Below are 27,804 nucleotides of genomic sequence, written 5' to 3'. Positions count from 1 at the left end.
TCTGAAAAGGTATAGGATCTCCTGTCTGAACAAGGATTTGGACTAAAAGACCTCCAAGGTCCCTTCCAACTCTTGTTATTCTGTTATATCCTGAGAGTAGACTTTTTATAACTTTTAGAAGAATCAAATTCATGCCTGAGGAAATAGATGCCATGTACACTTTACTTATAAGAAACACAGAAACTTAATACAAATAATCATAATTTCATGTAAAAGTAGATACCTTGCTGCTCATAAAGTCTCCATAATGTAGTATAGCCTCGATTAATGATAAAAAGACTTTTTGCTACCAATGGTAAGTGGGAAGTTACACTGCTAGTATTTTTAGAAGTTGAGAGCCACATCCTTGTTGTAGCTTTTATTCTAGCTGTGGACAAAGGTTCTTAGTAATGACATAAATAACATTATAATGAACCATGCAGGAAAAAAACACCAACCATTCTTGTAGATTTATAATCTGGCAGTTCTGCATGTTTTCCTCAGATGAGTCAGTTTTTCAAGTTGAACATTTCTCACAGTATGGAAATTAAAAAAAAAGTTATTTTAGGAATTGAATTAAGAAGGAACATTAAAATCATAATGCTACTCTTGGTCTGCCTAAGTGGCAGTCCTATATAATACTCTCATTGGAACTTATTCCTAATTATTTTTGTTGTCTTTCAGTTAGAAATTGAGCTGTAAATGAAACAGTCTTTGACTATTCCTTAGCCATAATTGGAATTAGTGTAAAATAAAATGTTCTGTAAAGTAATAATACAAAACCTTGCATCCCAAAGTCATATGCTTCTTTTAATGAGAATTTGCTCTGTGGGTAGGTTTATTAAGACACAGAGGCCGTGTCTAATAAAGCTCTAAATATCATGGAATATTTATTTGAGTTAGAGCCATATTCCTTCCATGCATACAAACTCAACTTTCCACAGGCATTCATGATCCTTGTGACACATGAACTGCTAGATAAGTGTAGTCAGCAGTAATTCTGAGACTGTTTATACAGAAAAGATGGGGAATGTTTGCTTGATTTTGAAATAAACCATAATTGGATACGTTTATACACTATTTTTCTAACGAATATTGAATTCTGATATAAGTAGCAGATGGAACATCAGAATGTGTGGTTATTGGCTATCTTATCTATTTATTTATATTCCACTTTTTATTATTTTTGTGAATAAATCAAGGTGGTGAATATACACATTGCTTGTTCTTCCTTCTATTTCTGCACAATAAAACCCTGTGAGGTGGGCTGGGATGTGAGAGGTCACCAGATGGCTTTCCTGCCTAAGGTGGGACTAAAATAGTCTTCTCGTTTCTAGCCTGATGCCTTCCATAATAGATCTAACTGACTCTCAATATCTTGATTTTTGAAAAACCCCTTTTAAAAAGACAAATATTGCCATAGAATGAGGGAACTTTCCTAATCCAAATTTCCATTGAAGTGCTCCTTGGTCCTCTGGGGAAAATGAACAAATATGAAATGTATCCAAAAAATGAAACTGAAGAATGTTGATTTAGGATAAAGAATGCCTTAGAATGCCTACTGAAGATTGCTTGGAATGTATTGATAGCTAATAGCCTGAACCACATTGCTTTATTCACAATAAATAGAATTGAAATAGAAAAATACTTTGCTGGAGTAATTGCTATAACATTTAAGCTGCCCAAGTGGGGGAAAGCATTCAGAACAAGGTGTGTGATAGTAAAACCAAGAACCCTGACCTAAAAAAACCCCAATGATATGTGTCAAATGATTCCAATTTAGCCTCCAAATGTATGCAATAAAGATAATAGGTAGATTTCCATGTAGAAGTAGTCTTCGAGTTACAACTACTCATTCAAGCAATCATTCAAAGTTACAATTGTGCTGAATGAAGGAGATTTACAACCAGTCCTTAGAGTTTTGGCTGTCCTCATGTCCCCATGTTCACGTGTTAGCAATCTGGGTACTTCGTGCCTGGCTCACAATTACTACGTCACAGCAAGTGGCGGGCTCATGATTGCATTTTTTTACTGTTATGAACTTTTTACTATTCCCTGACAGATTCCCAGAAGCAAAATCAATGAGGAAGCCAGCAGGAAGTCTGAAGTTATTCTGGCTCCCTCGCTTTTTTGCCCACTCACACTCCATAGTGCATGCCCATAAAATCTCCTACCTTCCTGTGGCACCCACACACTTGCCTCTGCTCTGGAGCACCTTTCAACAGTATTCCCCACCCTCATGGCATATATATCCTGCACATCCAGCAGCCTGCTGGCCAGGGACTCCCAGCTCTTCCTGCTTACTAACCTGCACAATCCTGGAATTATGATGTGGTTTATAACCACACCACTTAGTAGTGGAAATTGCTGTTGTAACCTGTGGGCCACCTGTAAAGATGAATGGTAGTAGAGGTAGTAGCTTCCTCTATAGCCATATCCACATAGCTGCTTTGCTGAGTATCCTTGCTGACCAAATAACTAGTAGGAAAGCATGCCATCCCAAATCTTGGTCTCTTCACAGCAAATCTTCACTGTGTACCCAAAACGGGTCTGCCTGGGCTACTGTCAATGCAGCTTTAAAGTGCAATATATCAAGGACTGTGATTGGTAGTTTCTTTGGCAGAAATTCCAGCCCTGCAAAGTGCAAAAATTGTTCACCAATTAGCATGACCACAGTCTTGTAATTCTGCACACTGCATTTTTAAAAATCTTTTTCTTTCTCATTATACCACTGGCTAATTGAACTTTCTTCCTCCCCCCCCATTCCTTATAACTGGGTTATCAATTGACCACTAAGTTGAGCCGTGGTGGTGCAGTGGTTAGAATACAGTACTGCAAGCTACCGTACTTCTGCTGACTGCCAGCTGCCACCAGTTCGGCAGTTTGATTCTCACCAGCTAAAGGTTGACTGAGCCTTCCTTCCTTCTGAGGTTGGTAAAATGGGGAGCCAGATCGTTGGGGGTAATATGCTGACCCTGTAAGCCGCTTAGGGAGGGCTGTAGAGCACTGTGAAGCGGTATATACTGTAAATCTAAGTGCTATTGCTATTGCTACTGCTATTGCCTTTGCAAGAAAGCTATTTTCTTTTAATCTCTTGGCTGCCATCAAGTTGTCATCCAATATGGGCAGCGGACTGGGATACAGTAACAGTCAAATATTGAAGAGTTGGAGTTTGGGAAGAGGGTATTTTGAAACCAGGAGAGTGTGAGTTCTAGGCCTGCCCTAGTCATGAAAGCTGGTTGGATGTCTTTGGACCACAACTCAGCCATCAAATTTTTACATTCCCTGAATGCCATGCACTTATAGGGATTTTTTTTCCTGGCAGCTCATCTTTTTTTTCTGACCTTTTAGTTTTTCTGGCAAAATGCGATTAACTACTATTTGTTATTTATTGCCAACAACTTTTAAATTTGAATTAATTTTTGTGGAATATATTTTATGACTCCATGTGAAAATGAACTTTTTGTCATTCATAATAGTCCGTTTTGTTAATGAAGACAAAGGGGACATTCAACCCATTTCCTCTACTGAGATACAGAGCCGATTTAAATAGCAACTTAATCATTGTGGACCTTTTTAAATCCGATTTGCATATGTGAGCTGGTATATTCTATGATCTGTCATGTTGTTATTCTATATCTGAGTGTAAAGTAGGATTTAGGCTTGCAGAAGTAACACAGAAAGCCCTACATCTGTTTAGGAACCAGATTTCTGCTCCTCTTATGTCAATCATCCATGGACAATGTACCAATAAGTGTACATTACGAATGTGTGTGGGAATTCCCCATAGGAGGTTACTTTCTACCTATGTAGTTCTGATTTAAAATGGGGGTAAACTGTGTAAAGTTAAGTCTCTTTATAATCTGAAATTAATGGATGGATACACTTAATTCAATTTATTTGGAAGATAATGAAATTATCCTTAATGACTACTTTACTGTTCTGCTGAAAAGCTGGATATGTGTGTGTGTGTGTGTGTGTGTGTGTGTGTGTGTGTGTGTGTTTGTGTCTGTCTCTGTGTCTCTGTGTCTCTGTGTGTGTCTATTGGCACAGCGATATTCCCAGTTCTGTGCACCTGACAGAAACTCAAGGCTGAGCCATGAAAATGTTATTGTAAATCATTTAAAGCAAAGCGCTCAAACACACAATACTATTACGTTTGGGTTTTTCTTCCTAGGGTTATCAAGGAGTAGCAGGTAATCCAGGATCACCAGGGATTCAAGTAAGCTCACTATGTCTTTTTTTTTTACACTAGAAAATGCTTCTTTAAGTGCCTACATGTTTTGGGGGAAATTTGCAAAATTTTTAACTGGCATGGCCAAAACTGAGAAAAGCTGTTCTAAGAACCTCTGTGAAGCAACATTTTATATAATGGTTATTATAATTATAAATAAAATCCATAAAATTCAACAAGGTTACTAATCTTTTTTTTTACAAGGGTCCACGTGGCCTTCCAGGTGTGAAAGGCGAACCTGGGACAGATGGGGCAAAGGTAAGGCTAATTTAATACCTATAATTCATTTTAATCAATAAATGCTGCATCACATACCTAATACTCAAAATATTCAAAAGATATTTAGTAATATATATACATTATCTGTTCAAAATATACTTGACTGGCTGTACAGAGGCATCTTTGTATAGGTAAATCTCTAGTTTATTTACATTAATTTTAAATTGCTTCTGAATACTTCTTGGTTTAGAGACATTTTCTGCCATGGTTTGGTTTTTATTTGCTGTTTTTTCTCCTGCATTTGAAATTTCCCCAATAAGTCTGGATGTCCAACCAATGACACACATAAAAGATGGGTTCATTTGTGTGCATCTGTGCAATTTTGATAGTGCTTAAGTACAATGTATTTGGAAGTTAGACTTCGTATATGTTTATAACCCTACTGTATAAGACACTGGGATTTTTGTAAAGTTCACATTAACATGACCTTATATGTGATTGTTTAATAGATTTCAAGTCTTTTTTTGGGAAATCATTCTGTACATTTGAAAAATACAAGCATTTAGAATTGTATTCAATGTTTTTTATGGGATATAGCATAATTATACTGTATATATCATAGCTTCCTTATAGCCCTCACTCTTATATAATTATACTGATAATGCATCTTGACCAAATTACTTTGTATTCTGTATAGTATTCAGAAAGCTCTCAGTGAGCAATGATTTTCCATTCTTTATAATATCAGTGTCAGCTGTGGTCAAGAATGAATTTGGCAATGACTCCAAGAGTAATAATGAATGATGTGGCTCTTTAATGAGTGTTAATTCTCTAAGGTATGCAAGAAGCATTTGAGCCAGATGTTTAATATGTTCATTTCTTATAAGATTAGTTGTGGTTGTTTACTTTGGTTGTGGATCACCATAAAATTAATAATATAGCAATCACTCTAAAGTAGAAGTAAAAATACAACTTACTAATCTAAAATTGCAAGAGAATCAAAACCTTGATTCCCTATAAAAGACCTGTAAAAATTACAGTTGGAATGCTATATATAATTAATTTAGATAACAGTAGATAAAGACGCGGTGGCTCAGTGGGTTAGGACACTGAGCTTGTCGATCAGAAGATCGGCAGTTTGGCGGGTCAAATCCCGAGTGCCCCGTAACAGAGTGAGCGCCTGTTACTCGTCCCAGCTTCTGCCAACCTAGCAGTTTGAAAGCACATAAAAATGCAAGTAGAAAAATAGGGAGCACTACGGTGGGAAGGTAACAGCGTTCCGTGCGCCTTTGGTGTCTAGTCATGCTGGCCACATGACCATGGAGACGTCCTTGGACAAGCGCTGGCTCTTTGGCTTTAAAATGGAGATGAGCACCGGCCCCTAGAGTTGGAAACGACTACCACGCATATGCGGGGGAACCTTTACCTTAGATAAAGACATAAGAAGTGTTAGGATTTATAAAACACTGTGAAAATGTAAAGCTATGCTAACCTCTATTAAACCTAAAACTTGAGGAATACTTACTAGGGATTGTTGAAATTAAGGCAGTTATGATCCAACCCAATTGCAACATGGACATAGCAACACATAACAAAAAAATATAATGCTTGATTTGATTATTGGTTTTATTCCGTTTTATTGTTTTTGTATTGATTTTTTTTATCTTTGTAAGCCACCTGGAGTCACTGAGTGAGTTGGGCGGCCATATAGATTTTTTGTAAATAAATAAATGGAAAATCGGGTGGGGGAGGAAAGTACAGTAGAAAAGGAGGAAAAGATTATAGAATATACTGAGTTAGAAAACTGGATTAGATGCCATTGTAATTTAGCTCAAAGCTACCTCAAAATGTATATCTGAACTGAAATCTGAGTTAAAGTCCCTTGAGTTCAAGCTGTTTGGGCTTGTCTTTACACAAACTAATGGTTTTGCAAAATGTCAGTTTCAGACATTTAAGAACATTTTCCTACTTCTTCAAAACAAAATTGGCTATTGCTCATCTTCAGTTGTGTGTGGGTAGAGATTATTTTAAAATGTTTCAGAAGTTGTGAATAACCAGGACTTTAATTTATTGTCCAGATGCTGATTTATATGTCCTGGTACAGATGTACTGTTCCACATAGTGGCAATATACTGTTCAGTTGTCTTATTGGAATAGGTTAAGATGAGCTTTCAAATAAATCATTGGTAGTTAAAAATAAAACAGGGAGGAAAACATAACATCTGGCAGGGAGGGAGAACAGTGAAGAATCAAGCCATAAATAAAGTTACCTGCTAAACTAACTTCATGAATAAAGCCATACACATACATATTTAATGAATTCTCTGAAATAATCAAATGTTTTTATTAACCATAATTCTACATAGGAAATATGTTTTTAATGTTTCTATGTGGCGTATCTGCTGTGACAAGATATTTCCCAACAAATATTTTGGTGGGGGTTGGTTCTAGGAAGAACATCATAGATTGTTTGCTTCTATGTTTTGTGCGTTCCAGATAGTTCATTTCTTAATTATTTCAAAATGCAGATGCTTGGAGCTTCTGGCTGATGGCAAATTATTCTCTAGGTTGCTTTTCCTAGCCAAAGCAGTGCCCTTTGCATTTGTTTTTGAACATCATTTCCTCATATCCTAAGAAAACAGTGGTAAAATTCTCATTTAGAAAGCACAAGCCCAGAGGAATAAATATCTCTGTCTCATTTACGAAGTGATGCCTTTTGATACCTATTTGTTTAGTTAGGGTGCTTCACAGAGATTTACTTTTTTTTTCCTCCTAGGGTGAACGTGGAGTTCCAGGTTTCCCTGGATTACATGGAATGCCAGCATCTAAGGTTCAAACCAAATGCTTCTTGTAACAATGAGTAGGATGTTAAAAAAAATAATCATGGGATTTTCAAAATAATAAAAACTCTGTGCTTTTTATCTCACTCAGAGTAAAAAACAACATAGGACTTATTATTCCATGCTTTCTTTTCCGTCTTTAGGAACACAACTTTTAGTTGGGAAGATTGTCAGATAGGTAGGAGTAGACAACCATATTTCTGGGAGTGATGATATCACGTAGGCTGACTTGTTTATCCAATTTTAAATAGTTATCCCTTAACTAATAAGGTTGTGATACTAGGGGAACTATTTTTCAATATTATCACCTCCTCTTTTCTGATCATTGAAAGTAGCCTGCTCTGAAGGTCTGGAATGTTTAGTCTGTTTATCACCTTAACATCAGTGCAAAGCTTGTCTTACGTGAAATATTGCTCATCCTTCCATTGATGCTACCTCCAAGTAGATGGATTTGTTTTTGAATTTTTAATTCATTATTTGACAATAGACCTCCTAAAAATATTGAAAATTGAAACTATAATACAGGTAAATTAGAGTTATTACTGTTTTGCATTAAGTTGTTTTTATATGTGTTTATATATCATTATGTTATTATTATGTTTTCTAGCGCTGTGTAAGTGAAGGAGTGGCAGAGCCTGGGGGTGGAGTCAAAGAGGAATCAGCCTAGTATCTCTTTGTTCCCACAAGCAATCTAAGTCCAACCCATCTTGAAGTCCAACTCTTATCTAGTGCCAAATTGGTGCTAACTATTAGTTGACTAGGGATGCGGTGGCTCAGTGGGTTAGGACGCTGAGCTTGTCGATCAGATGGTCGGCAGTTTGGCGGGTCAAATCCCTTGTGCCGCATAACAGAGTGAGCGCCTGTTACTCGTCCCAGCTTCTGCCAACCTAGCAGTTCGAAAGCACGTAAAAATGCAAGTAGAAAAATAGGAACCACTATGGTAGGAAGGTAACAGCGTTCCGTGCACCTTTGGCGTCTAGACATGCCTGCCACGTGACTACGGAGACATCCTCGGACAAGGCTTTGAAATGGAGATGAGCACTATTGTGTAGTGGGTCCGACACAAGAGAGACGCCAGCCGGTGTGTGAGTTCAGCTCTTTATTGGAAGGGGAAGTGAACTGAGGAATGAGGGCTACCTGGCCTCCTTATATACCTGGCCAGGTAAGCTAACAGCCAATGGGGTTGGCCCTAGGTTTCCCGCCGAAACTGTCCAGGCCAATGCCCCCTGAGGGCTGTTGCTATGCAGATGCCTGCATGCATAACACCCCTCCCCCCTTAGAGAAGACCCACATAACAACAACAACATGCAACTACTATAACTATGAGTATATATATATAAAAAAACAGTGGTGTCCTTGTGTGAGGATCACTTGCACACATAGTCCGACAGGTAGGCTGGTGTCCTGTGTGGACGGGTGGATCGTCTGGGTGTGCTTGGCCCCTGGGCTTGGACGTGGGTTCCTGAGGCCTTTGTGCAGGGCTGCAAGGAGCCGGCATCAGGAAGTCCTCCTCCTCTGGTCCCTGCCCTGTGACGTCCTCAGCTGGGTTGACCCCTCCTGGAGTGTGGTCCTCCTGTTGATCGTGTGCGTTGAGTTCAGGGACGTGTGTGGCGCGCTCAGGGGCGTGTGTGACGTGCTCAGGGACTCTTCCTCTGAGCTGATCGATGTGTCGCCTTATGCGTCTGTCCCCCTCCACCCCTACAATGTACGAAAGGGGTCCTGTTTTCCTGACCACTGTCCCCGGAACCCAAGGATGTCCAGCCCCATAGTTCCTTGCCCAGACCAAGTCCCCCAGGTTGAGGACCCTGTGTGTGGATGATGATGGCAATGGTGATGGTAGTGATGCTGGTGGTGATGGTGATGATGGTGATGATGGTGATGTTGCCCTAACGGTTTCGGCTGCTACCCGGTCTGGGTGTAGGCGGTCCAGCTTGGTGATGAGGCGCCGTCCCCATCGCAGTTCTGCTGGGCTCTTGCCGGTAGCCACGCATGGTGTTGTGTGTTGGGCTAGTAAAAATTTGGCCAGTCTGTGGTGCCAGTCCCCGCTGATGATGCGCCGGAGTGCGTCTTTGGTCGTCCTTACCATCCGTTCGGCCTGCCCGTTGGTAGATGGATGGAAAGGCGCAGAGGTGGCGTGCCTAATCCAGTTCGCCTTCAAGAACGCCTGGAAATCAGCAGCAGTAAACTGAGGCCCATTATCAGACACAATTACGTCGGGGAGGCCGTGTGTGGCAAAGAGAGCTCTGAGCACCTGGATTGTCCTCCCCGAGGTCATGTTGGGGACAGGGACTACCTCTAACCACTTGGAGTGACTGTCCACCACTACTAAAAATAGTTGACCCTGGAATGGCCCCGCATAGTCAATGTGAATGCGGGACCATGGCGTGTGTGTGGCCTCCCACCGGTGTACTGGTGCATGTGGCACTTCTGGCCTGGATCTCTGGCACGTATAACAGGCCTTGACCCGATCCTCAACCTCCTTGTCCAACCCGGGACACCAGAGGTAGCTCCTAGCCAGTGCCTTCATCCTGACCACCCCCGGGTGCCCTTCGTGTAAGGAGTCCAATACCCTGGCGCGTAGTGCAGGTGGAATGATGACCCTGCTACCCCAAAGGAGGCACCCTTTGTGTGTGGAGATTTCATCGCGTCTAATGAAATAGGCCTGAAACTCTGGTCCCGGGGATTTATCCTGCCACCCTGTGCAAACCCATGAGTGCACCCTGCCCATGATGTTGTCTGTGGCTGTGTGGCTGGCAATGTCCTTGGCAAGAACTGGGCACTCGGGTAGTTCCTGCAGGGCTAGGATCTGTGTGGCTGGTGCTGGGTCTGGGTCGTGTGTGTCTAGGGGGAGCCTACTTAGACCGTCTGCGTGGCCCATCTCCTTCCCTTGCTTGTGTACCAGCTTGCAATTGTATGCTGCAAGGAAGATGGACCACCGGAGCATCCTGGGGGACAGAATCTGGGGGGTTTGCCTGTCTGTGGTGAACAGGCCCAGGAGTGGTTTGTGGTCCGTGAAGACAGTGAACTCCCTGCCATATAAGTAATCGTGGAATTTCTTGATTCCTGCCACGATTGCCAGGGCTTCTTTGTCTATTTGGGCATAGTTTCTTTCTGCTCCAGACAGTGTCCTAGAATAGTATGCTATGGGGACTTGTGCCCCGTTGGGCTCAAGGTGGCTTAAGACAGTGCCCACACCATAAGGGGATGCATCGCAGGCGATACAAATGGGCTTGGACTCGATGAAATGGGTTACTGTGGACTTGTCCGACAGCAATGCCTTCAGGGCCTTGAAGCTCTGATCATGGGTGGCCATCCAGGCCCATGTTGCCTGTTTGTCTAGCAGCCTGTGGAGCGGTTCAGCGATGGCTGCCTTGTGTGGGAGGAATGTATGGTAGAAATTCAGCAGACCCAGAAATGCCTGAAGCTCTGCTTTGTTCTTGGGGGTGGGTGCTAGTTTGATGGCCCTCACCTTGGATTCTGTGGGGTGGATTCCCCTGGCGTCTACTCTGAACCCCAAAAATTCTGTGGAAGGAACGCCTATGCTGCATTTTTCCTTTTTGAGTTTGAGGCCAGCTGTGCGCAGCCTTGCCAGCACTTCCCTAAGCCTCCCTGCCAGTTCCTCTGCTGATGCTCCTGCGATCAGGATGTCATCAAAATAGGGGCAGACTCCTGGAATGCCCTTGAGTGTCTTTTCCATAACCTCCTGGAAAATGCCGGGAGCAACGCTGACTCCAAACTGCAGCCTGTTCACCCGGAACGCCCCCCTATGGGTTACTATGGTTTGGATGTCAGCTGTTTCCCTAGTGACCGTGAGTTGCTGGTACGCCTGTGCAAGATTGAGCCTTGCAAAAATGGCGCCGCCTTGGAGGGAAGCGAGAACGTGGCTGACCGCGGGAACCGGGTAAGCGTGCGGGTTTAGGGCGCGGTTCACTGAGCACTTATAGTCGGTGCAGATCCTTATTTCCCCGTTGGATTTGAGGGGGGTCACGATGGGGGTTTCCCACTCCCCTCCATCTACAGGCTCTAAGATTCCCTGGGCCACCAACTTGTCTAGTTCGCGCTCGATTTTGTGTTTGAGCGCAAACGGGACTCGCCGCGGCCGGACCCTAACGGGGGAGACGTTCGAGTTAAGCTTGAACGATATGGGGGCCCCGGTGTACTTGCCTAATGACCCATCGAAGACGTCGGCGAACTCCCAGCAAACGGCCTCAACGGAGTCCCCCTGGATCCGATGGATCCCGGATACTGAGATTCCCAGGGCCTCAAACCAGTCCAGCCTGACCAGGCTGGCTCTGCGGCCCTCTACCACTACAACATCCAGGTGCCCTTCGCGACCCTTAAACCCCACTGAAATGGTGGCCTCCCCCTTCACCTTGACCGGCGAATTCTGAAAATCGGTCAGGGTTAATTTAGTAGGCCATAATTTAATCCGTTGCTTGCTCCGGCTAATTATGTGGTTAAGGGTCTCGTCCGAAATAATCGAGACCGCTGATCCGGAGTCAAGCTCCATGCTGCAAGGGACACCTTGCAAACGGATTGTTAATCTAATTTTGGGTTTAAGCAGCCGGCGGCTACCCGTATGGTTAATGGCCAGCCGGCTCTCGACATAGCCAATTTTTGTTTTGGTGGGGGCCCGAGTACCTTCGAACGGCGGTTCCTCCGGCTGCAGCTTGTGGATCTCCTCTCGGGGGCGGCGGCTACGGCAGACGGCGGCTATGTGGCCTGTTTTCTTGCAGGCCTGGCACGTGGCGGACCGGAACTTGCAGAGGCTGCGCATGTGGTTCCCACCACAGCCGGCGCACCTCTGGGGAACGGCAGTGTTGCTGGGAGGCCTGGGCCTGTCTGGGCGTCTGGCTCGCTGGTCGGGGGTCGACTTCCGCTGGAGGAGGTCGATGCTCAGGTCGTCCTCCTCTGTGGCCCCTTGCCGGTGGACGCTGGTTGCCTGGTTGCCGGGCCGGGTTCCCTGGCAGGCTTGGACGGCCCCGCAGGCCGCTTCGTGGGCTAGGATGGCGTCCTCAGCTTCCTGGAGAGAGACCTCCTCTCTTTCGAACAGGCGCTCCTGCAACCGCCTGTCGCGTAGGCCGCAAATCAGCCGGTCCTGTAGTCGCTCCTCCAAATTTGTGAACCTGCAAGCGATGGCAGCTTCCCGTAGGGCGGCGAGGAAGTCGGCGCCGGTCTCGTCGGGGCGCTGGTCCCTTTTCTCGAATTGTGACCATGCGGCCACCTTGGAGCGCCGGGGCCTGAAATGTGCGTTGAGCCTGGCCACGAGGTCTCGGTACGCGACGGTGTTGATGGCCTCCTGGGGGAACAGGTTCGCGGCGACTTCCAGCAGCGCTGGTCCCCCAAGGCAGAGCAGGGCGGCCGCCTTTGCACCGTCCTCCGATATCTGATTGAACCGCATGTACAGTTCAACGTGAGCCAGGTAACGGGTCCAGGTTTCGGGGCGGCGGGTCTCGAATTCGCGGGGTTGTCCGGCTCTAGCCATGGCGCAGTTGGTCGTGGAAGTGGCGCTTGGCTTTGCCGGTTCGGCTGGCGGTCGTGGGGGGAAGAAGGAAAAATGCCTTTCCCTTCAGCTCGCGGAGCGTTTCCCCAGTGACTTCAGCTCTTGGTCGGCAGCAATCCCACCTTCGTCGCCACTATTGTGTAGTGGGTCCGACGCAAGAGAGACGCCAGCCGGTGTGTGAGTTCAGCTCTTTATTGGAAGGGGAAGTGAACTGAGGAATGAGGGCTACCTGGCCTCCTTATATACCTGGCCAGGTAAGCTAACAGCCAATGGGGTTGGCCCTAGGTTTCCCGCCGAAACTGTCCAGGCCAATGCCCCCTGAGGGCTGTTGCTATGCAGATGCCTGCATACATAACAAGCACTGGCCCCTAGAGTTGGAAATGACTAGCACGCATGTGCGGGGGAACCTTTACCTTTACCTATTAGTTGTCTAGATTCCTGTGCATAGACATAAACAATAAATCAGTTTAATTGGAACTTAATGCATTGCCTTGGTCTGTTGCATCTGATATACTGGCTGTAAAAACTCATGATAGGCAGGTGGTCTGAATGCACAGTTATGAAGATATTTTATTTCTGGTGTATATATAAGTATTAATTTTAAACCACATGTGGACTATGTTAAAAGGTATGGCCACTATCACCATAGATATTGTGAGCTATGTTTTCATGCTTTATTCTGCACTATTTAATTTGCCTCTTTGCATAAAAAAATAAAGTTTTCTATTTTATTAAGGGGGACAGAGGACCTAAAGGCGATCAAGGCATACCAGGAATTTATGGAAAAAAGGCAAGTTTAAGCTTAATATAAGAACAAATGATTTAGTTCAATAAAAAACATTGTCAGGTGGGCCATTCTTAGAGTAAAGACTGAATATAAATCTAGGCTGTGCCTGAAAACATATTGTGTACTATTTTATAGGCAAGAAATACAAGTTAACGCAAATGGTTAGCTTATCATAATGTACTAGATTTTTCTCAAAGGGATTGTAAAAGAAAATCAAGGGAAGATTTTTCAACAAAAGGATATAGTTGTCAATTTTCTTATACACAAATCTCAAAAAGGTTTAAAATGGATAAAAGATTTTATGATTTTGAACAATACAAGACTGAGTTTGAAACAAAATTATATACAAACTATGGACATGTTATTGCTAAAATATATAAACTTTTCCTGAAATATTAGAGAGAAGAAGTGAAGGAATGTTTGATAAAATGGGCTAAAATGTTTGGCTACAACATACAAATGGTTCAGTGGGAAAATATGTGGTTGAAAGAATTTAAATTTATATTATTTTCTGTACCTAAAGAAAATTTTTATAAAATGATATGTCTTTGATATTTGTCACCAAAGAAATTGTATAGAATGTATACAGGTACTACAAATTTATGCTGGAAATGTGAACAACATGGATACTTTCTCATGTTATTGTAGATCTGTGAAAAAGCAAAAAAAAGGAGGGTGTACAAATAAGTACACTAATTCAGAAGATTTTAAAGACTAATATACTATTGAAACCAGAGTCTTTCTTTTGGGACTAATAGATAAGCAACTGAATTACTATATACTGAAAAATAAAAAACACCACCCACTGCAGAGGAAAGTGCTGAAGATTATGGAATTATAGAGATGGTCAAATTGATTTCCTTGATTACAGAAAAGACAATATCTACATTTATGGCCTTTGGAAACCCCGTATAGATTTTTTTTTTTGCACGAAACAGAAAAAAATACATTTATGAGGTGGTTTTGATGATGAGGGGAAAAATAAATAATAGAAAAAAGTGAGCTTTCTTTTGTAACCATAGAATGAGAGTTAGTTTTATATTCATCCTTATATTTGCTGCAGGGGAAATTGGATGCTTCTTCTTTTTATTTCTTCTTATCTTTTCTCTGTTTTTCTTTCTTTTCACTCAATACTAGTTTATAGAATATAAAAGAATATATAGCAAAACTATTTGTTGTAGTTTTTATGTTCCTTTTTAAAACTTTAATAATAAAATTTATTTAGAGATTTTTTAAAAAATCCAATGTTAAGAGTTCCCACAGGTGGCCTTCCTTTGCAATTTTAGTTCAATCCTGGAAAACCTAGGTCGGGGTAGGCAACCTTGGCTCTTTTATGACTCGTGGACTTCAACTCCCAGAATTCCTGAGCCAGCCATGCTGAGGGGAAAGGGAGAGGTTTCCAAGCTGAGCCGTGAGGGCTCAGGAATTCTGGGAGTTGAAGTCCACGAGTCATAAAAGAGCCAAGGTTGCCTACCCTTGACCTAGGTGGTTGTAAACTGCTGGAGAAATTATTGTAGAAAAATTTCCACAAATCTATTGTCCAACTTGTATCTTAAAACAAGAGCAAGGACGCTACATTTCACCCATAAGAATGTTATCACCTTGAATAAGTACTAAAAGAAAAAAATAACGGAGAATTTTTCTTCACAGTGCTAAGTCCAGGTTTTTCCACAACTGGTCAAATCTATTTAGCACTTTATGAGAAGGACTAATGAGCCAGCTTCAACTCCCCAGGTGTTCTGTCAGCCTTTAGAGGGTGCTGACAGTTTGATTTACTGCTGCTCTTATTTATCTTTCTCCTATTCTTTTACTAGGGTGCAACAGGAGAAAAAGGTTCTGCAGGATTTCCTGGAATACCTGGACGGGTTGTAAGTTTCAGGCAGATTTGGGGAAGTTCTATTTGTTTTTCCTTTTTCCTGCACTATTACAACTGGTGAGTAACTTTAGCTCTCTTTATAAAAACAGGGAGAACCTGGGAGGAATGGAAATGATGGCGTACCTGGAATTCCAGGTTTTAAGGTACCCAATTTATTGATTTTGTGCAAATATTGTATTCATAACTGGAATTGAAACTAACTTCATGTATATGCATGATGTATACAAGTAGTTCTCGACTTAACAACCATTCGTTCAAAGTTGCAGTGGCCCTGAAAAAAGCGACTTGCGACCATTTTTCACACTTACAACTGCAGTGATTCACCTAACAACTGTAGCAAGCAAGGTTATAAGACGGGGCAAAAGTCACTTAACAGCTGTCTCCCTCGGCAACATAAACTCTGGGCTCAACTGCGGTCGTAAGTCGAGGACCACCTGTATGCATATGCTTCTTTTTACTTTATTAATGGATTTTTATTTTATTAATCTTATTCTTGTATGTTTATATTTCTTTTAAACAAATGTGCTGCTTAAGTGCAGCTACAAATAATTAAATGAGACCCAGTGGACTCAATGGACTGGGAATCCATCTGGCAGGGGGAGCAAGGAAACAATTCATTATATAAAAAGGAGGATCAGACAACCGCCTTCCACTTACACTACTCATCTTCTTGACCTTCTAAATAGGATCCTGCAAGGGTTCCAGACATGTGTATGTGCTCTTAAATTTGTTCCATGGAAGGGAGGACTAACCTAATTAAGACTGTTCAGTACATCAAAGCTGATCCATGCTTATTGGCATGCAGATATAGTATAAGAATTGAGACTCTTACAGTCATCAGCTGATGATTTGGCTCTCTTCCTTATGTCATTATTGCATATGGAATTCTTAGGAAGTTTTTGCTAGGACTTTTTCCATCCCTTCCCTTGCAACATACCTTGGAAATTCCCTAATCAATTTAAATTGCTCTTTCTGGCATGTAGCGTTGTCACTCTGGCAGCAATAAACAGGGAGCATAGGAAATTTGAAGAGCAATGCAAGTGCATCGTCTGGATTTCCTTCTTGCTATCTGTTTTTTTTTTAAATCTAATTTTTAATACATGCTTTTGTTTAAATACGTTGTGTTCTTTCAATCATTCCTTTTTCTTTCTACAGAGCAGAAAGAAGAAGTATAGCATTTATTTCTGAATAGTTTGAAATTATAAAAGCAATGACTACTTGTTTCTGCTAGATTAAAATGCTGCCATTTTGCCTTTTAACATCTGCTGTCTATAAAACATCATTCCACTTGGGTTTTTTTGTAATCAAAGTCAGAATATTTTAACAAGAAAAGCATCTTTGAAAATTTCTTCTGGAATCTTCTTCAGTTTCTTCCCAAAAATTCAGAAATAATGTCCCCGCCCCCATGGAAACAGTAAATACTCTGCTACACATCAAAATCATGTGCTCCATAAGTTGGAATCTGTAGACCCATATGTTTGCAAACACTCTGCTATGGAAGAATCAAGGTCCCACCCTTCTTTGTGGAAGAGTTTTCTTTGTCTTTGGGACCTCTTTCCGTTGGATGGGAAAACAAATATTTATCAATTTTCCCACTGTTCATAACCCCACTCTTTAAGAAACTCAGAGCATGAGTACTTCAGAGTTAGACTTTCTTCAAAATGTAGGGAATGGAGATTATATAGTTATCATATGCACAGGTTACACTAGCTTTTAAATTCCCAGCCAGAATGGGTCGTAAGAATAAAAGTAGTCCTCAACTTACAACCACAATTGTGCCCAAAATTTCTGTTGCTAAGCAAAATATTTGTTAAGTGAGTTTTGTCCCATTTTACGACTTTTCTTGCCATAGTTGTTAAGTGAATGCAGTTGCTAAGCTAGTAACACAGTTGTTAAGTGAATCTGGATTCCCCATTTGACTTTGTTTGTCAGAAAGTCTCAGGTGGTGATTACATGACCCCAGGACACTGCAACCGTCATAATATGAAGCAGTTGCCAAACTTCTGAATTTTGCTCATGTGACCGTGGGGATGCTATAATGGTTGTAAGTTTGAAAAATGGTCATAAGTCACTTTTTTCAGTGCCATTGTAACTTTGAACAGTCACCGAACAAACTGTTGTAAGTCAATGACTACTGGTTGACTTACAACCTTTTTGTTTAGTGACTGTTTGAAGTTACAACAGAACTGAAATAAGTGAGTTACAACTGGTCCTTGCACGTATGACAATTGCAGCATCCCCAGGGTCACATTTTCAAAATTTGGGCTTTGGCAACCAGCACGTACTTACAATGGTTGCTGCATCCTGTGGTCATGTGTTGTGATCTTTCCGGGCAGCTTCCGATAAACAAAGTCAATGGGGGAATCCAGATTTATGTAACAATTGCATGATTCGCTTAACAATTTCAGTGATTTGCTTAACTCTGGCAAAAAAGGTTGTAAAATTGAGCGTGCCTCACTTAACAACCACCTTGCTTAGCAATGGAAATTCTGGTCTGAATTGTGATCGTAGGTTGAGGACTTGTGCTGCTGCTGCTGGTGGTGACAGTAGTAGAGAAGTGGTTTGGTATGCTTTTATTTATTCATTTATTGAGTGGCCAACTCCTATACAATTGTGCACAGCTTATAACCAGGAACCTAAACCTGCACGCACGCACACACACACACACACACACACACACACACACACAAATCATGTAAAAGATAAAACAGACTGGAAGAGTGAAGTAATCAAACTAAAACAAAATTAATTGAAGCTAGGAGAAAAACCAAAGCAAAGCAAAACAAAATGAAAAGGGAGCTCCACACGCAATCCCTGAGGCCTGAGAGAACAACTAAGTCTACAGTAATTCGTGGATTACATTGAGACAGTGGTTTCATGTGGATGTTAAATAGACAGGGAGGGAGTGTGGAGCAATTTGACATCCATATGTAAGGGACTGCGAGTGAAACCTCTCCCCATCTGTCAACACTGGTTAAAACTAGCCACAAAGAAAAAGAGAAGATCCACTGATAAATTGTTTTTTTTTTTAATTGAATTTCTATACCGCCCTTCTCCTGAAGGACTCAGGGCGGTGTACAGGGCAGTAAAAGCTTAACATACAAAAGTTAAAATGAAATTAAATTAATTAAGCCCTAACAATAAATAATTAAAAATACCCCAAACCCTTAAACCAGGCCGGCCTGTTCAAATAAATAGGTTTTCAGATCCCGGCGGAAAGAGCGAAGGTCGGGAGCCATCCGGAGGTCGACCGGTAATTGACGGGTAATTGTGCCTCCCATTCCCAATTCAAAAGCTACAGGCAGATCAAGGAGCACAAAGATGGATATATTACCCATCACCTGACTCCACCACAGATCATGAATAAGCACGACCAATGCCGTCTCCATACTAAATCTTACATAGCTTACATTTATGGGATTTCTTGTTCATCTCCCATTGAAGTCCAAATTATGAGCTTTGGAAGGGTGAGATCAGTCATGGTTGTTAGCTGCTGCTAGCTATTTTAGGGCAATAATGGCTTGAATCTCTATTTTGAGTGTGCCCAGACATGGATTCTCAGTCTAGAGATGGGAAGGTCTGAAAAAAAACACACAGAAAAATTGGGGGAAAAACAGGGTCCCCCCTTCCTCCCCAAAAAATGGCTTTGGAGGGAAAAAAAGGAAAATAACCTGTCTTTCCCAATTTTTCTGGGTTTTTTTTCCAGGCCTCCACATGTCTAAATTTTTCACATACACATATCTGGAATGCAAGCAGCATTGAGCAACTCAGAATGATAGCATTGGGAAATTAATATGCTTGGATCCTCTTCTAAAAGTTGTCATTTCAAAATTTCAAACACAGCGACCATTTTTGTACAATTGTGAATTCTGAATTCTCTGATAAAATAGCCAGGCACTTTTTTATATATATTTTCCTGACTAATCCCATGTATGAATCCAGCATGAATCAATACTTGTTCCAGTTGCTGTTAATTTTATTTATTTATTTATTTATTTTATTGGATTTATATACCGCCCTTTCCTGAAGGACTCAGGGCGGTTTACAGGGTATTAAAACAAAGATCGATACAAAAGTTAAAAACAATTAAAAAAGATTAAATCAATCCCTGAAAAAATAAAACCCCCAATTAAAATTAAAATTCTCAGCCTGGGCCAGAGAGCTCGAAGAGCCAGGTCTTCAGGTCCCAGCGAAATGAACGGAGATCGGGGGCAGTCCTAAGCTCCACGGGCAGCTGGTTCCAGAGGGCAGGCACACCCACTGAGAAGGCCCTCCCCCTGGGTGTTATCTGCCGGCAATCTTTTACCGGCGGCACCCTGAGAAGACCCTCCCTGTGGGAGCGCACTGGACGAAGGGAACTTGATGCTGGCAGCAGGTGTTCCCTCAGATATCCCGGACCCAAGCCATTTAGGACTTTATAGGTCATCACCAGCACCTTGAATCTCACCCGGAGGGCAACTGGGAGCCAATGCAGCTCACGGAGTAGAGGTGTTACATGGGAGTATCGGGAAATCCCCATCACAACTCACGCGGCTACATTCAGCACCAGCTGAAGCCTCCGAGTGGTCCTCAAGGGCAGCCCCATGTAGAGAGCGTTGCAGTAGTCTAAACGGGAGTGACTGTGCGTAAGGCATCTCGGTCCAGGTAGGGTCGCAACTGTCGCACCAGGCGAGCCTGGGCAAAAGCCTCCCTGGTCACAGCCCCTATATGGTCTTCAAAATTGAGCTGTGAATCCAGGAGGACGCCCAAGTTGCGAGCCCTATCAATGCAGATAATAGAGCCATCAATCAGCAAGGTCTACATCACTGGGTCATTGTTAGCTGACAAATGCAGCCAAATCAACTACACCCCTGACTCTTTTGGAAAGGTATCCATATTTTGTTAGCTATGCCCTCTGGAGGCAGAAACCAACAGAGCCGCACACATCAGCACAGTTTTCATGTTCTGCTAAATATAGATGATGGACTCTTGGTCTTTTCCAGAGATTTATTTCACAGGAAACAGGCCTGAATATAGATTTTGCATCATTGGCAAGAGCTGTAACTAAATACAAGTGGAAGAATTAAAAAAAAAACACGGCTTAAAGATATAGCTTTGTGTATTTTACTGGCAGATTTTAGATATTTCCCATATATTGGTTGAGTTAAGTTTATGCTGTTACAGTTTCCAGTGTGCTACTGGAAATTTAATAGTTTCATGATTATTTCTTAACTTTAAGGGAGAAGTTGGACAACAGGGCTCTCCAGGACCAGAAGGAAGACGGGGGAATCCAGTAGGTTTTTCAATGGCTTTTATGTCAAGTTCTTTATCTTTTGAGGTTGTTTTACTGACATTCACTTGTCCTTGTTAAAATCTATTTTAAAAGTTGAGCATCCAAACAGAACACAACCACATGCCAAATCCTGGCAGCTGATCTTTTAATGTTTCTTTAAGAGATTAGGGAGGATTTTTGTCTTTGTGTCACTACTGTATTTTTCTTTTTGATGAGCAATTACTAACATTCATCAACATGACTATTTCTTCCTTTCCACCTTAGAAAAGTAGTGCTTTCATAGGGAGCCTGTTGACATAATGTTGTATATTGTTTGTTTATTTAAAACAACTTTCTACTGCTTCCATTAAAAGAAGACTCAAAGTGGTTCATGATTAATACTTGGGGGCATTCTGAAGTCAGAATTCTGAGAAATGGAAGCTGGGATTGGTGTCTGCAGGACAACCCCCCCCCACACTTTACAGATTAAAGTGATGAAAAGAGTTGTCATGCCATCATAATGCAAGTTACAACTCTTTCATACATGCCTATGACATCTTAGCACACATATTGAAGGAGCAGAGCTTGGGTTCCACCCAACCTCACCCTGGGGAGTATCAGTAACTAGCAGTAAGATCTGCATCTCAATCTATCCCCAAAGGTGAGTGGTGAGAGATGGATAGATAAACAGACAGACAGACAGACAGACAGACAGACAGGTAGAACAATAAAGCAATGTCTGTCAGGAACTAAAGAATTTTGATCCAAACATCCTTATGAGGTACATATTTTTTTACCATAGTTCCAAGTTCTTCAAAATTCTAACTTGCCAGTATTCTTCCTCCTAAACTCTGCCTGCTGAGCCCATGTTACAGAGTTTCCTGGACCCTTCCGTTTTTCTGTTCCACATCTCCATTTTTTTCTTCTTGGAGGTACTGTCAACATTTTATCAATTACTTTAGTCTCTTGTGATTCTTCTATACCTTTTTAGTCCTCAACCTATAACTGGCTGTTACCATTTGAGAGCATGGTAGACCCCCCCAAAATCTACTTACTACCTGGTTTCAGAGTGCCAGTGTTGCCTCCACCATGGTCACATGACCACATTTTGGATGCTCAGCAACTTACCTGCATTGATGGCCATTTGCAGTTGCATGACCTCAATTTACTATGATTTTGCAAGAAACGGGCATTTACTTCCCATTTCTGGCAAAAAAACGCCCCATAGTGAACGGGTTCATTTAATGATTGCAGCATGCGGTTAATGCAGACATGTCAAACTTGCGACGTCACGTGATGTCGCACAACATATTGGGAGAGTTTTGCCATTGGCAGCAATGGAGTGGGCGCGGCTTCTGGATGATGCATCCGGCCTGCGGGCTGGCAGTTTGACACCCCTGGCTTAATGACTGTAGTGTTTGCTTAATGACTACTGCAATAAAGGTCATAACGTTGGGTTTAGTGACCCAGTTTGCAACTATCACAACTTATGGTCATATTTGCCAGGCTCAATTACAGTCATAGCCCAGGAAGTACTTGTAGACCTACCCTACACTGCTTTGATTATCGTTTTACCATATAGCAGAAAGCATGTTTTACAGAAAACAATTTTTCTAGAGCAGGAGAGAGAATTGGATTGCAAATTAAAATTCTTCACTCATATGCCAACGGAGGATATACCCTGTTAATTCCACAAAGGACTTCCCCTACGACTGCCTTTCCTAAAGCCAATGATTCATGAAATGCTCCATACAACTTTTATAACACTCCCAGAGAGTGGCATTTTTCCCATTTGTAAAGCATCCAAACACTCTGTTTCCCTCAGTTATTTAACCATTGTATGGATAATCTGCTTTGAGTTAGTGTTTGATCAGAGACAGACATTCTTTATCGTTTCAGTTAATGTAGTGCTCACAAAAGCTAAACGTTACATGGTACAGATTAAGTTGAATAAAGCCAGCAGTTTTAATTGTTTAGAAACATTAAATTGAAACTTATACTTCATGTTTAATTGCCTATCTGTATTTATTGTGCAATTGTTTAATCTATCTTTAATCTATTTTTGGGTTTGACATGTGTCTTCCTTAATTCCTCCACCATTCAGTCAGGGCTGAAGAAGCTTCTTGGATGAGAAGCAAAACATTGTCAAGGAAAAGCAAAGTCCTTCTGGACTTTTGGGACAACCATGACGCAGATGACTGAGAATCTCCATAGACATCTGGGTGGTATATCACAAAGCAGATATACCTTTCCATTCCACAAATTCCTTGAATCTGCTTTAGAACAGTGAAAAAGTTCACTCGAGTTGCAAAATACATTGTTAATTCATTCAGATTAAAAGTTAATTAACTTTTGAAATTAAACAACAGTTTCATAACTATGCTGAAGTATTTTGTTTGCCAGTATTTGACCAAATATCCAGACTTTGCCAGATGGTTTTAGACAGATTAGAGGAAGAACATACTACCTACTTTAGAATGACATTTCTTCCTATAACTCTATGCCTTATTTTCTATGTGACTTGCTGAGGATTCTTTGTTTAAAATTTCCATCTATAATTTTTGCCAAATGCTCTGTGCTCTGGCTGTTCTCCGGGCAGCTTTCTGTGTATCAAGGAATAAATGTTATGTAACAAAGAAATTTAATTTTGAACAGAAAATAAAAGGGTTTGCCTGTTAATAAGATCCATCCAGATGTGGAGTGATTCTTCCCTCTTTAATTTTTGCTCATAAAAATGTAGGTGTCAGCCACAGTGAACTCTCGTGTGGAGATACCATAAGAAGAATCAAAGTGAAGGCTACTTTTGAGCACAGTTTTGGGGAAAATATATTATTTTTAAGCTGAAACTGAACATGATTGCTACTAATTTTTCAGCTATTCTGAGGCAGGCTTAAAGAATAGCAGCAACAAGAATTAACTGCCAACTTGAAGTCTAACAAAAACCTATTAGAAATAGAAATAGAATTCTTTATTGGCCAAGTGTGACACACAAAAAGAATTTGTCTCCGGTGCATAAGCTCTCATAGTACATACAAGCAACAAGTGACAATCATAATGATAAGCATAAAAATACAATCATAAATCATAGATACAACACTCAATGATAGTCATAGGATACTAAAGCAATCAGCATAAATCATAATAGGATACTAAAAAAAGCAATCAACATAAATCATGAGATACAACAAGTTATAGTCATAAGAATCTAAGGATATGGTAATAGGACAGATGAGAAGGCTAATAACTAATACAGCCCTATTAGGTGGTTTGACATCCCAGGGCCTAGACAGTATTGTGAGAATTAGTTGTTTAACAAAGATAGCATGGGGGGAAAAACAGTCTTTATATACAGGGCTTTTTTGTCATAGAACGCTCAGAATGAAGTTCCGGCACCTTTTTTGGATGGAACCTTGTAGGGTAGGCAAGGCGAGTTGTATGACATGTGTGAGTTCCGGCACCTTTTTGTTTTACAAAAAAAGCACTGCATATATATATATAGGAAATAAACCTAATAGTTTTTCATAAAACTCAGAATGAAAAAAATATATAAAAGTGCCTTCATGAAAAACAATATTCAGAAGACTGCATGTTTCAGACTCTGCATAGCTTTTCCTTGTTGTAGTGATAGGTTAGCCAGAAAATATTTTTTAGATAAACATGATTGCCAGATTGCTATCTTGATAGGACTTTTGATTGATGGATTGATTGATCAAGTCTATTTCAATTCTTACAGGCCACATAAATAGATCTTCTAGATAGGATGGGCGATTCAATTCTAATAGTGATCAATTTACGTTAGTTTTCTATTCATTAATGTATAAATCAGTCCATTTCGATAAATAAAGAGAAGCCCTCTAGATGTCTTAGGCTTCTACTCATATCACCCCAAGCAAAATGGTTGGAGAAGTCTTGGGACCCCGATATATGAAAAAATGCCCATCAGTCACATTCTTCCCATCTGCGATTTCTGTTACAAATCTAGTTGTTTTCAATGCAGCGCTGATCTCTCCAACAGCAGTCTCATAAGATATCAATATATTTAGCAGTACAGCATTTGAAATCTATGTGCATAAGCAAAAATTACACTAGCTAGTAGGGATATACTATATGGTCTTTGTTCCTGAATGCAATTGCAAATGTAGAAAGTAGGAAATGCCACTTTTAGTATATCCAAGTATACTACACATTTTAATTAAAATAATAAATTCTGTTCTTTTAAAAGTATTGCCTTAAGAATTTAATTACTATGTGTTAGACCTTTGGAGGCAAAGTGTGCTTGTAAACTCTGCACACAAATGTATTTCCTCTGCTTCTTATGATCAGCATAATATGATAGGTGAGGTCTAGGTTGAAAATCCCCTTGTAAAATTCAGCATGTGGCTGTTCTTGGCTCCTTGCAAGTAAATCATATGATATGCTCACCTCTGGCAAGAACTGTTGGGTTTTTTTCATGTGGCTTCCAGTAGCAAAGAAAACTGGCAGCTTCTGTTTGTGGTATGCAAGTTGTGTGACAAAGTAACTTCTGCTAAGGTTAAATGATTGTGGGTGCCATGAGCCTTGGTAGTCATTAAATGAGTCACAGCCACTGTGAATGTGGAGAGTTCTGTAGACTCGAACCAGCCCAAGCCAAAAAGCACAACTGCATTTAGATTGTCAGGGTTTTCCAACAGAGACACCAAGTACTTTTCTGAATGTTTTCTTGCCAATGCTTTTTATGGCGTAGGAGGAAAGGGTCATAACCCAAACCTTGCTACAATGAGGATGGAAATTAGATTTTCTTTTTTTTTTAATAAAGACCTCATTGTTTTTTGTTAGTTTCCCAGAAAATAACTCAGTCCAAAAATAAAAGCTGTTTTTGAGATGAAACATTTTTTCTTAATATTTTACAATATCCCTAAAATAAAACAGAAAAAAGGGAAAGCAGAGAAAGTTTCATGCAAAAACTTTCTCTTGAAAGAAAGATTAGTATCTTGCAGACACAAGGAACATTAATCAATTCAAAAATACTTTTGAAGATACGTTATGCATAGGGATTCCATAGGTTTTTTTAAATGAGCTTGAAGCCTAGGATAGAAACAGCTATGTAAGTTTAATGCTCCATAAGAATAATGATGTATGTGGTTAAAGATCCAGATCAAGAATTTTCAGATGCCTTCCTCTGTGCATTGTTGAGTCATGCTCAAGAATCAGTCAAGAATTCTAATTTCCTCTGTTGATTGACAGCTCAATGTTATATACCATGCAAAGCGGTATATACAAATATAATAGGTGATACTGCCAACATGCAGCTATTTGTAAGCAATGTTCATGATTGTGTTTCCTCATAATGGATAGTCATTCGCACATAAATATGCACTTACAACTTCTGTTTCAAGTCTGATATCACATTGGGATATGAATGCGTAATTATTTCCAAGGATAATTAAAGAAGGAATAAAAAGCCTCAAATGAGAAACATAGTGGTGCTTCTGTTTAATATGCTTTAATTTATTTTCCCCAAGGGAATTCCTGGGATCCCTGGAATTCAAGGAATAAAAGGAGATAAGGTATTTATCAGAATGTAGACTTAATATAGAGATATTTCCTGGTTTGTTTGTTTTTTGGCTACTGCTACAGTGTATTCTATAATAAATTAAATAATGTTTTATTTTGTTTTTTAAATTTATCATAGGGTGAAAGTGGGCTGCCAGGACAAGAAGGAACAAAAGGATCGCCAGGGTTACCTGTATGTTTTTGATATTCCATATTTTTGAAGTGGGTATGGCAAAATGCCAAATTTATAGGAATCATGGACCTGAAGAAAATCAGGCTACCCAGTTCTGCATTATACTTTCACAGCAACTATAAAATCCTGAAGTCAATATGTCTGAATGAAATGAATTGAACACAATGATGAAATGAAGACAAAAATGCTAGTTTTAAAATAGAGAAGAAAAACAGTATAACTTCATTAAAACAAACTAATTATGCTACAGATGCAGTGTCTTGAATTAATGCATACCGAATACGACATGGAAATTGAAATTAAATGCTTTTTTGAAAGGGGGAGACTATTCATTGCCTTAAGGATCCTTTCAAATGTTCTGTCATTCACTTATTAGGGAAGTTGAAAATTATTATTCTTTCCATCACATTGAACAGTTTTATAACAAGGAGGCGCCTCTGTTCTGACCTGTTAATAGCTTCCACAAAATGATTCTCTTTCCAGAATGGATGGTACGTTAATTTTGAACAGATGGTGGCTGTCACCAATGTAAATTCAAAGTGATGGGTATTCTTTATGTAGACATAGCTCCATTTTAATAAAGAAGTATTTTGGAAGAGGCTTCATCTTTCAACTGTAGATTTAATCTCAGAAAGTACTATAATAGTTGGGGAATTCAGTCAATGAAGGAGAAAAAGTGCTATTACTAGAGAATGACATGATAAACATCTGGAAACAGAAAGCATACAATAGTTTCACATGGACCCTTTTCCTTTTGCAAAATACTCTATTACCCCTCTTCTTGATATTTGTGCTGGTATAAGATTATATATACATAGGTCAGGCTTTCTGTTTTATGGTGACCACCATAAAGATAGATTGGTCATCTATTTTAAGATTGCCACTTAAGTTTTTTCTCTGCCATTTCAATAGCAGTTTCCACTTATTCTCTGAACACAGACTTCTTACTGCAATCCCCATCTTTTCCTGCCTGTTTGAATTTGTATGCTGATCGCTGTGATAGGTTTACCAAATAAGCAATTTTTGCTTTTTGTTAAAAAGGTTTATGAACTCAGTGCATATTTTAAAATCAAATATTTAGCTTTGGGTTTCAGTTTAATTATTGTTACTTACCACTTTAATAACAGCAATCCTCTAGTTTATTGAAGCATAGTGTATATGTTTGCTGTATGAATGTTACAAACAAGTTCTCACATTTGAATTTATATGTGAATGGAAGATGTGAATTAAGGCTGTGGCTGATCCTTGTTTGCTTATTTATATTTACCCTGTGCTTATCATTATCTTTGGAAAGAAAAGGTCCTTTCCTACTCAAACTAAGGGCAGTGCCAGTGCATATATACAATTTGTTATATCTCCATAAATATCATAGGAAGATGATGATTCTTAT

The 27,804-nt window shown here is 40.6% G+C and overlaps 1 protein-coding gene across 1 annotated transcript in view; it reads left to right on the top strand.

Annotated features, from left to right (window-relative positions):
- COL21A1 (collagen type XXI alpha 1 chain) overlaps positions 1-27,804 on the top strand; it is a 110,126-nt gene that overhangs the window by 57,287 nt on the left and 25,035 nt on the right. Inside the window, 9 exon segments of the mRNA XM_083349123.1 lie at positions 4,157-4,201; positions 4,418-4,471; positions 7,209-7,262; positions 13,512-13,565; positions 15,377-15,430; positions 15,528-15,581; positions 20,657-20,710; positions 26,191-26,235; positions 26,361-26,414. Of these exon segments, the coding sequence (XP_083205249.1) occupies positions 4,157-4,201; positions 4,418-4,471; positions 7,209-7,262; positions 13,512-13,565; positions 15,377-15,430; positions 15,528-15,581; positions 20,657-20,710; positions 26,191-26,235; positions 26,361-26,414 (468 nt within the window).

The sequence above is a fragment of the Vipera ursinii genome (genome assembly GCF_947247035.1).
Source record: "Vipera ursinii genome assembly, chromosome: 1".
NCBI lineage: Eukaryota > Metazoa > Chordata > Lepidosauria > Squamata > Viperidae > Vipera > Vipera ursinii.
This window is presented reverse-complemented; position numbering and strand designations above follow the sequence as displayed.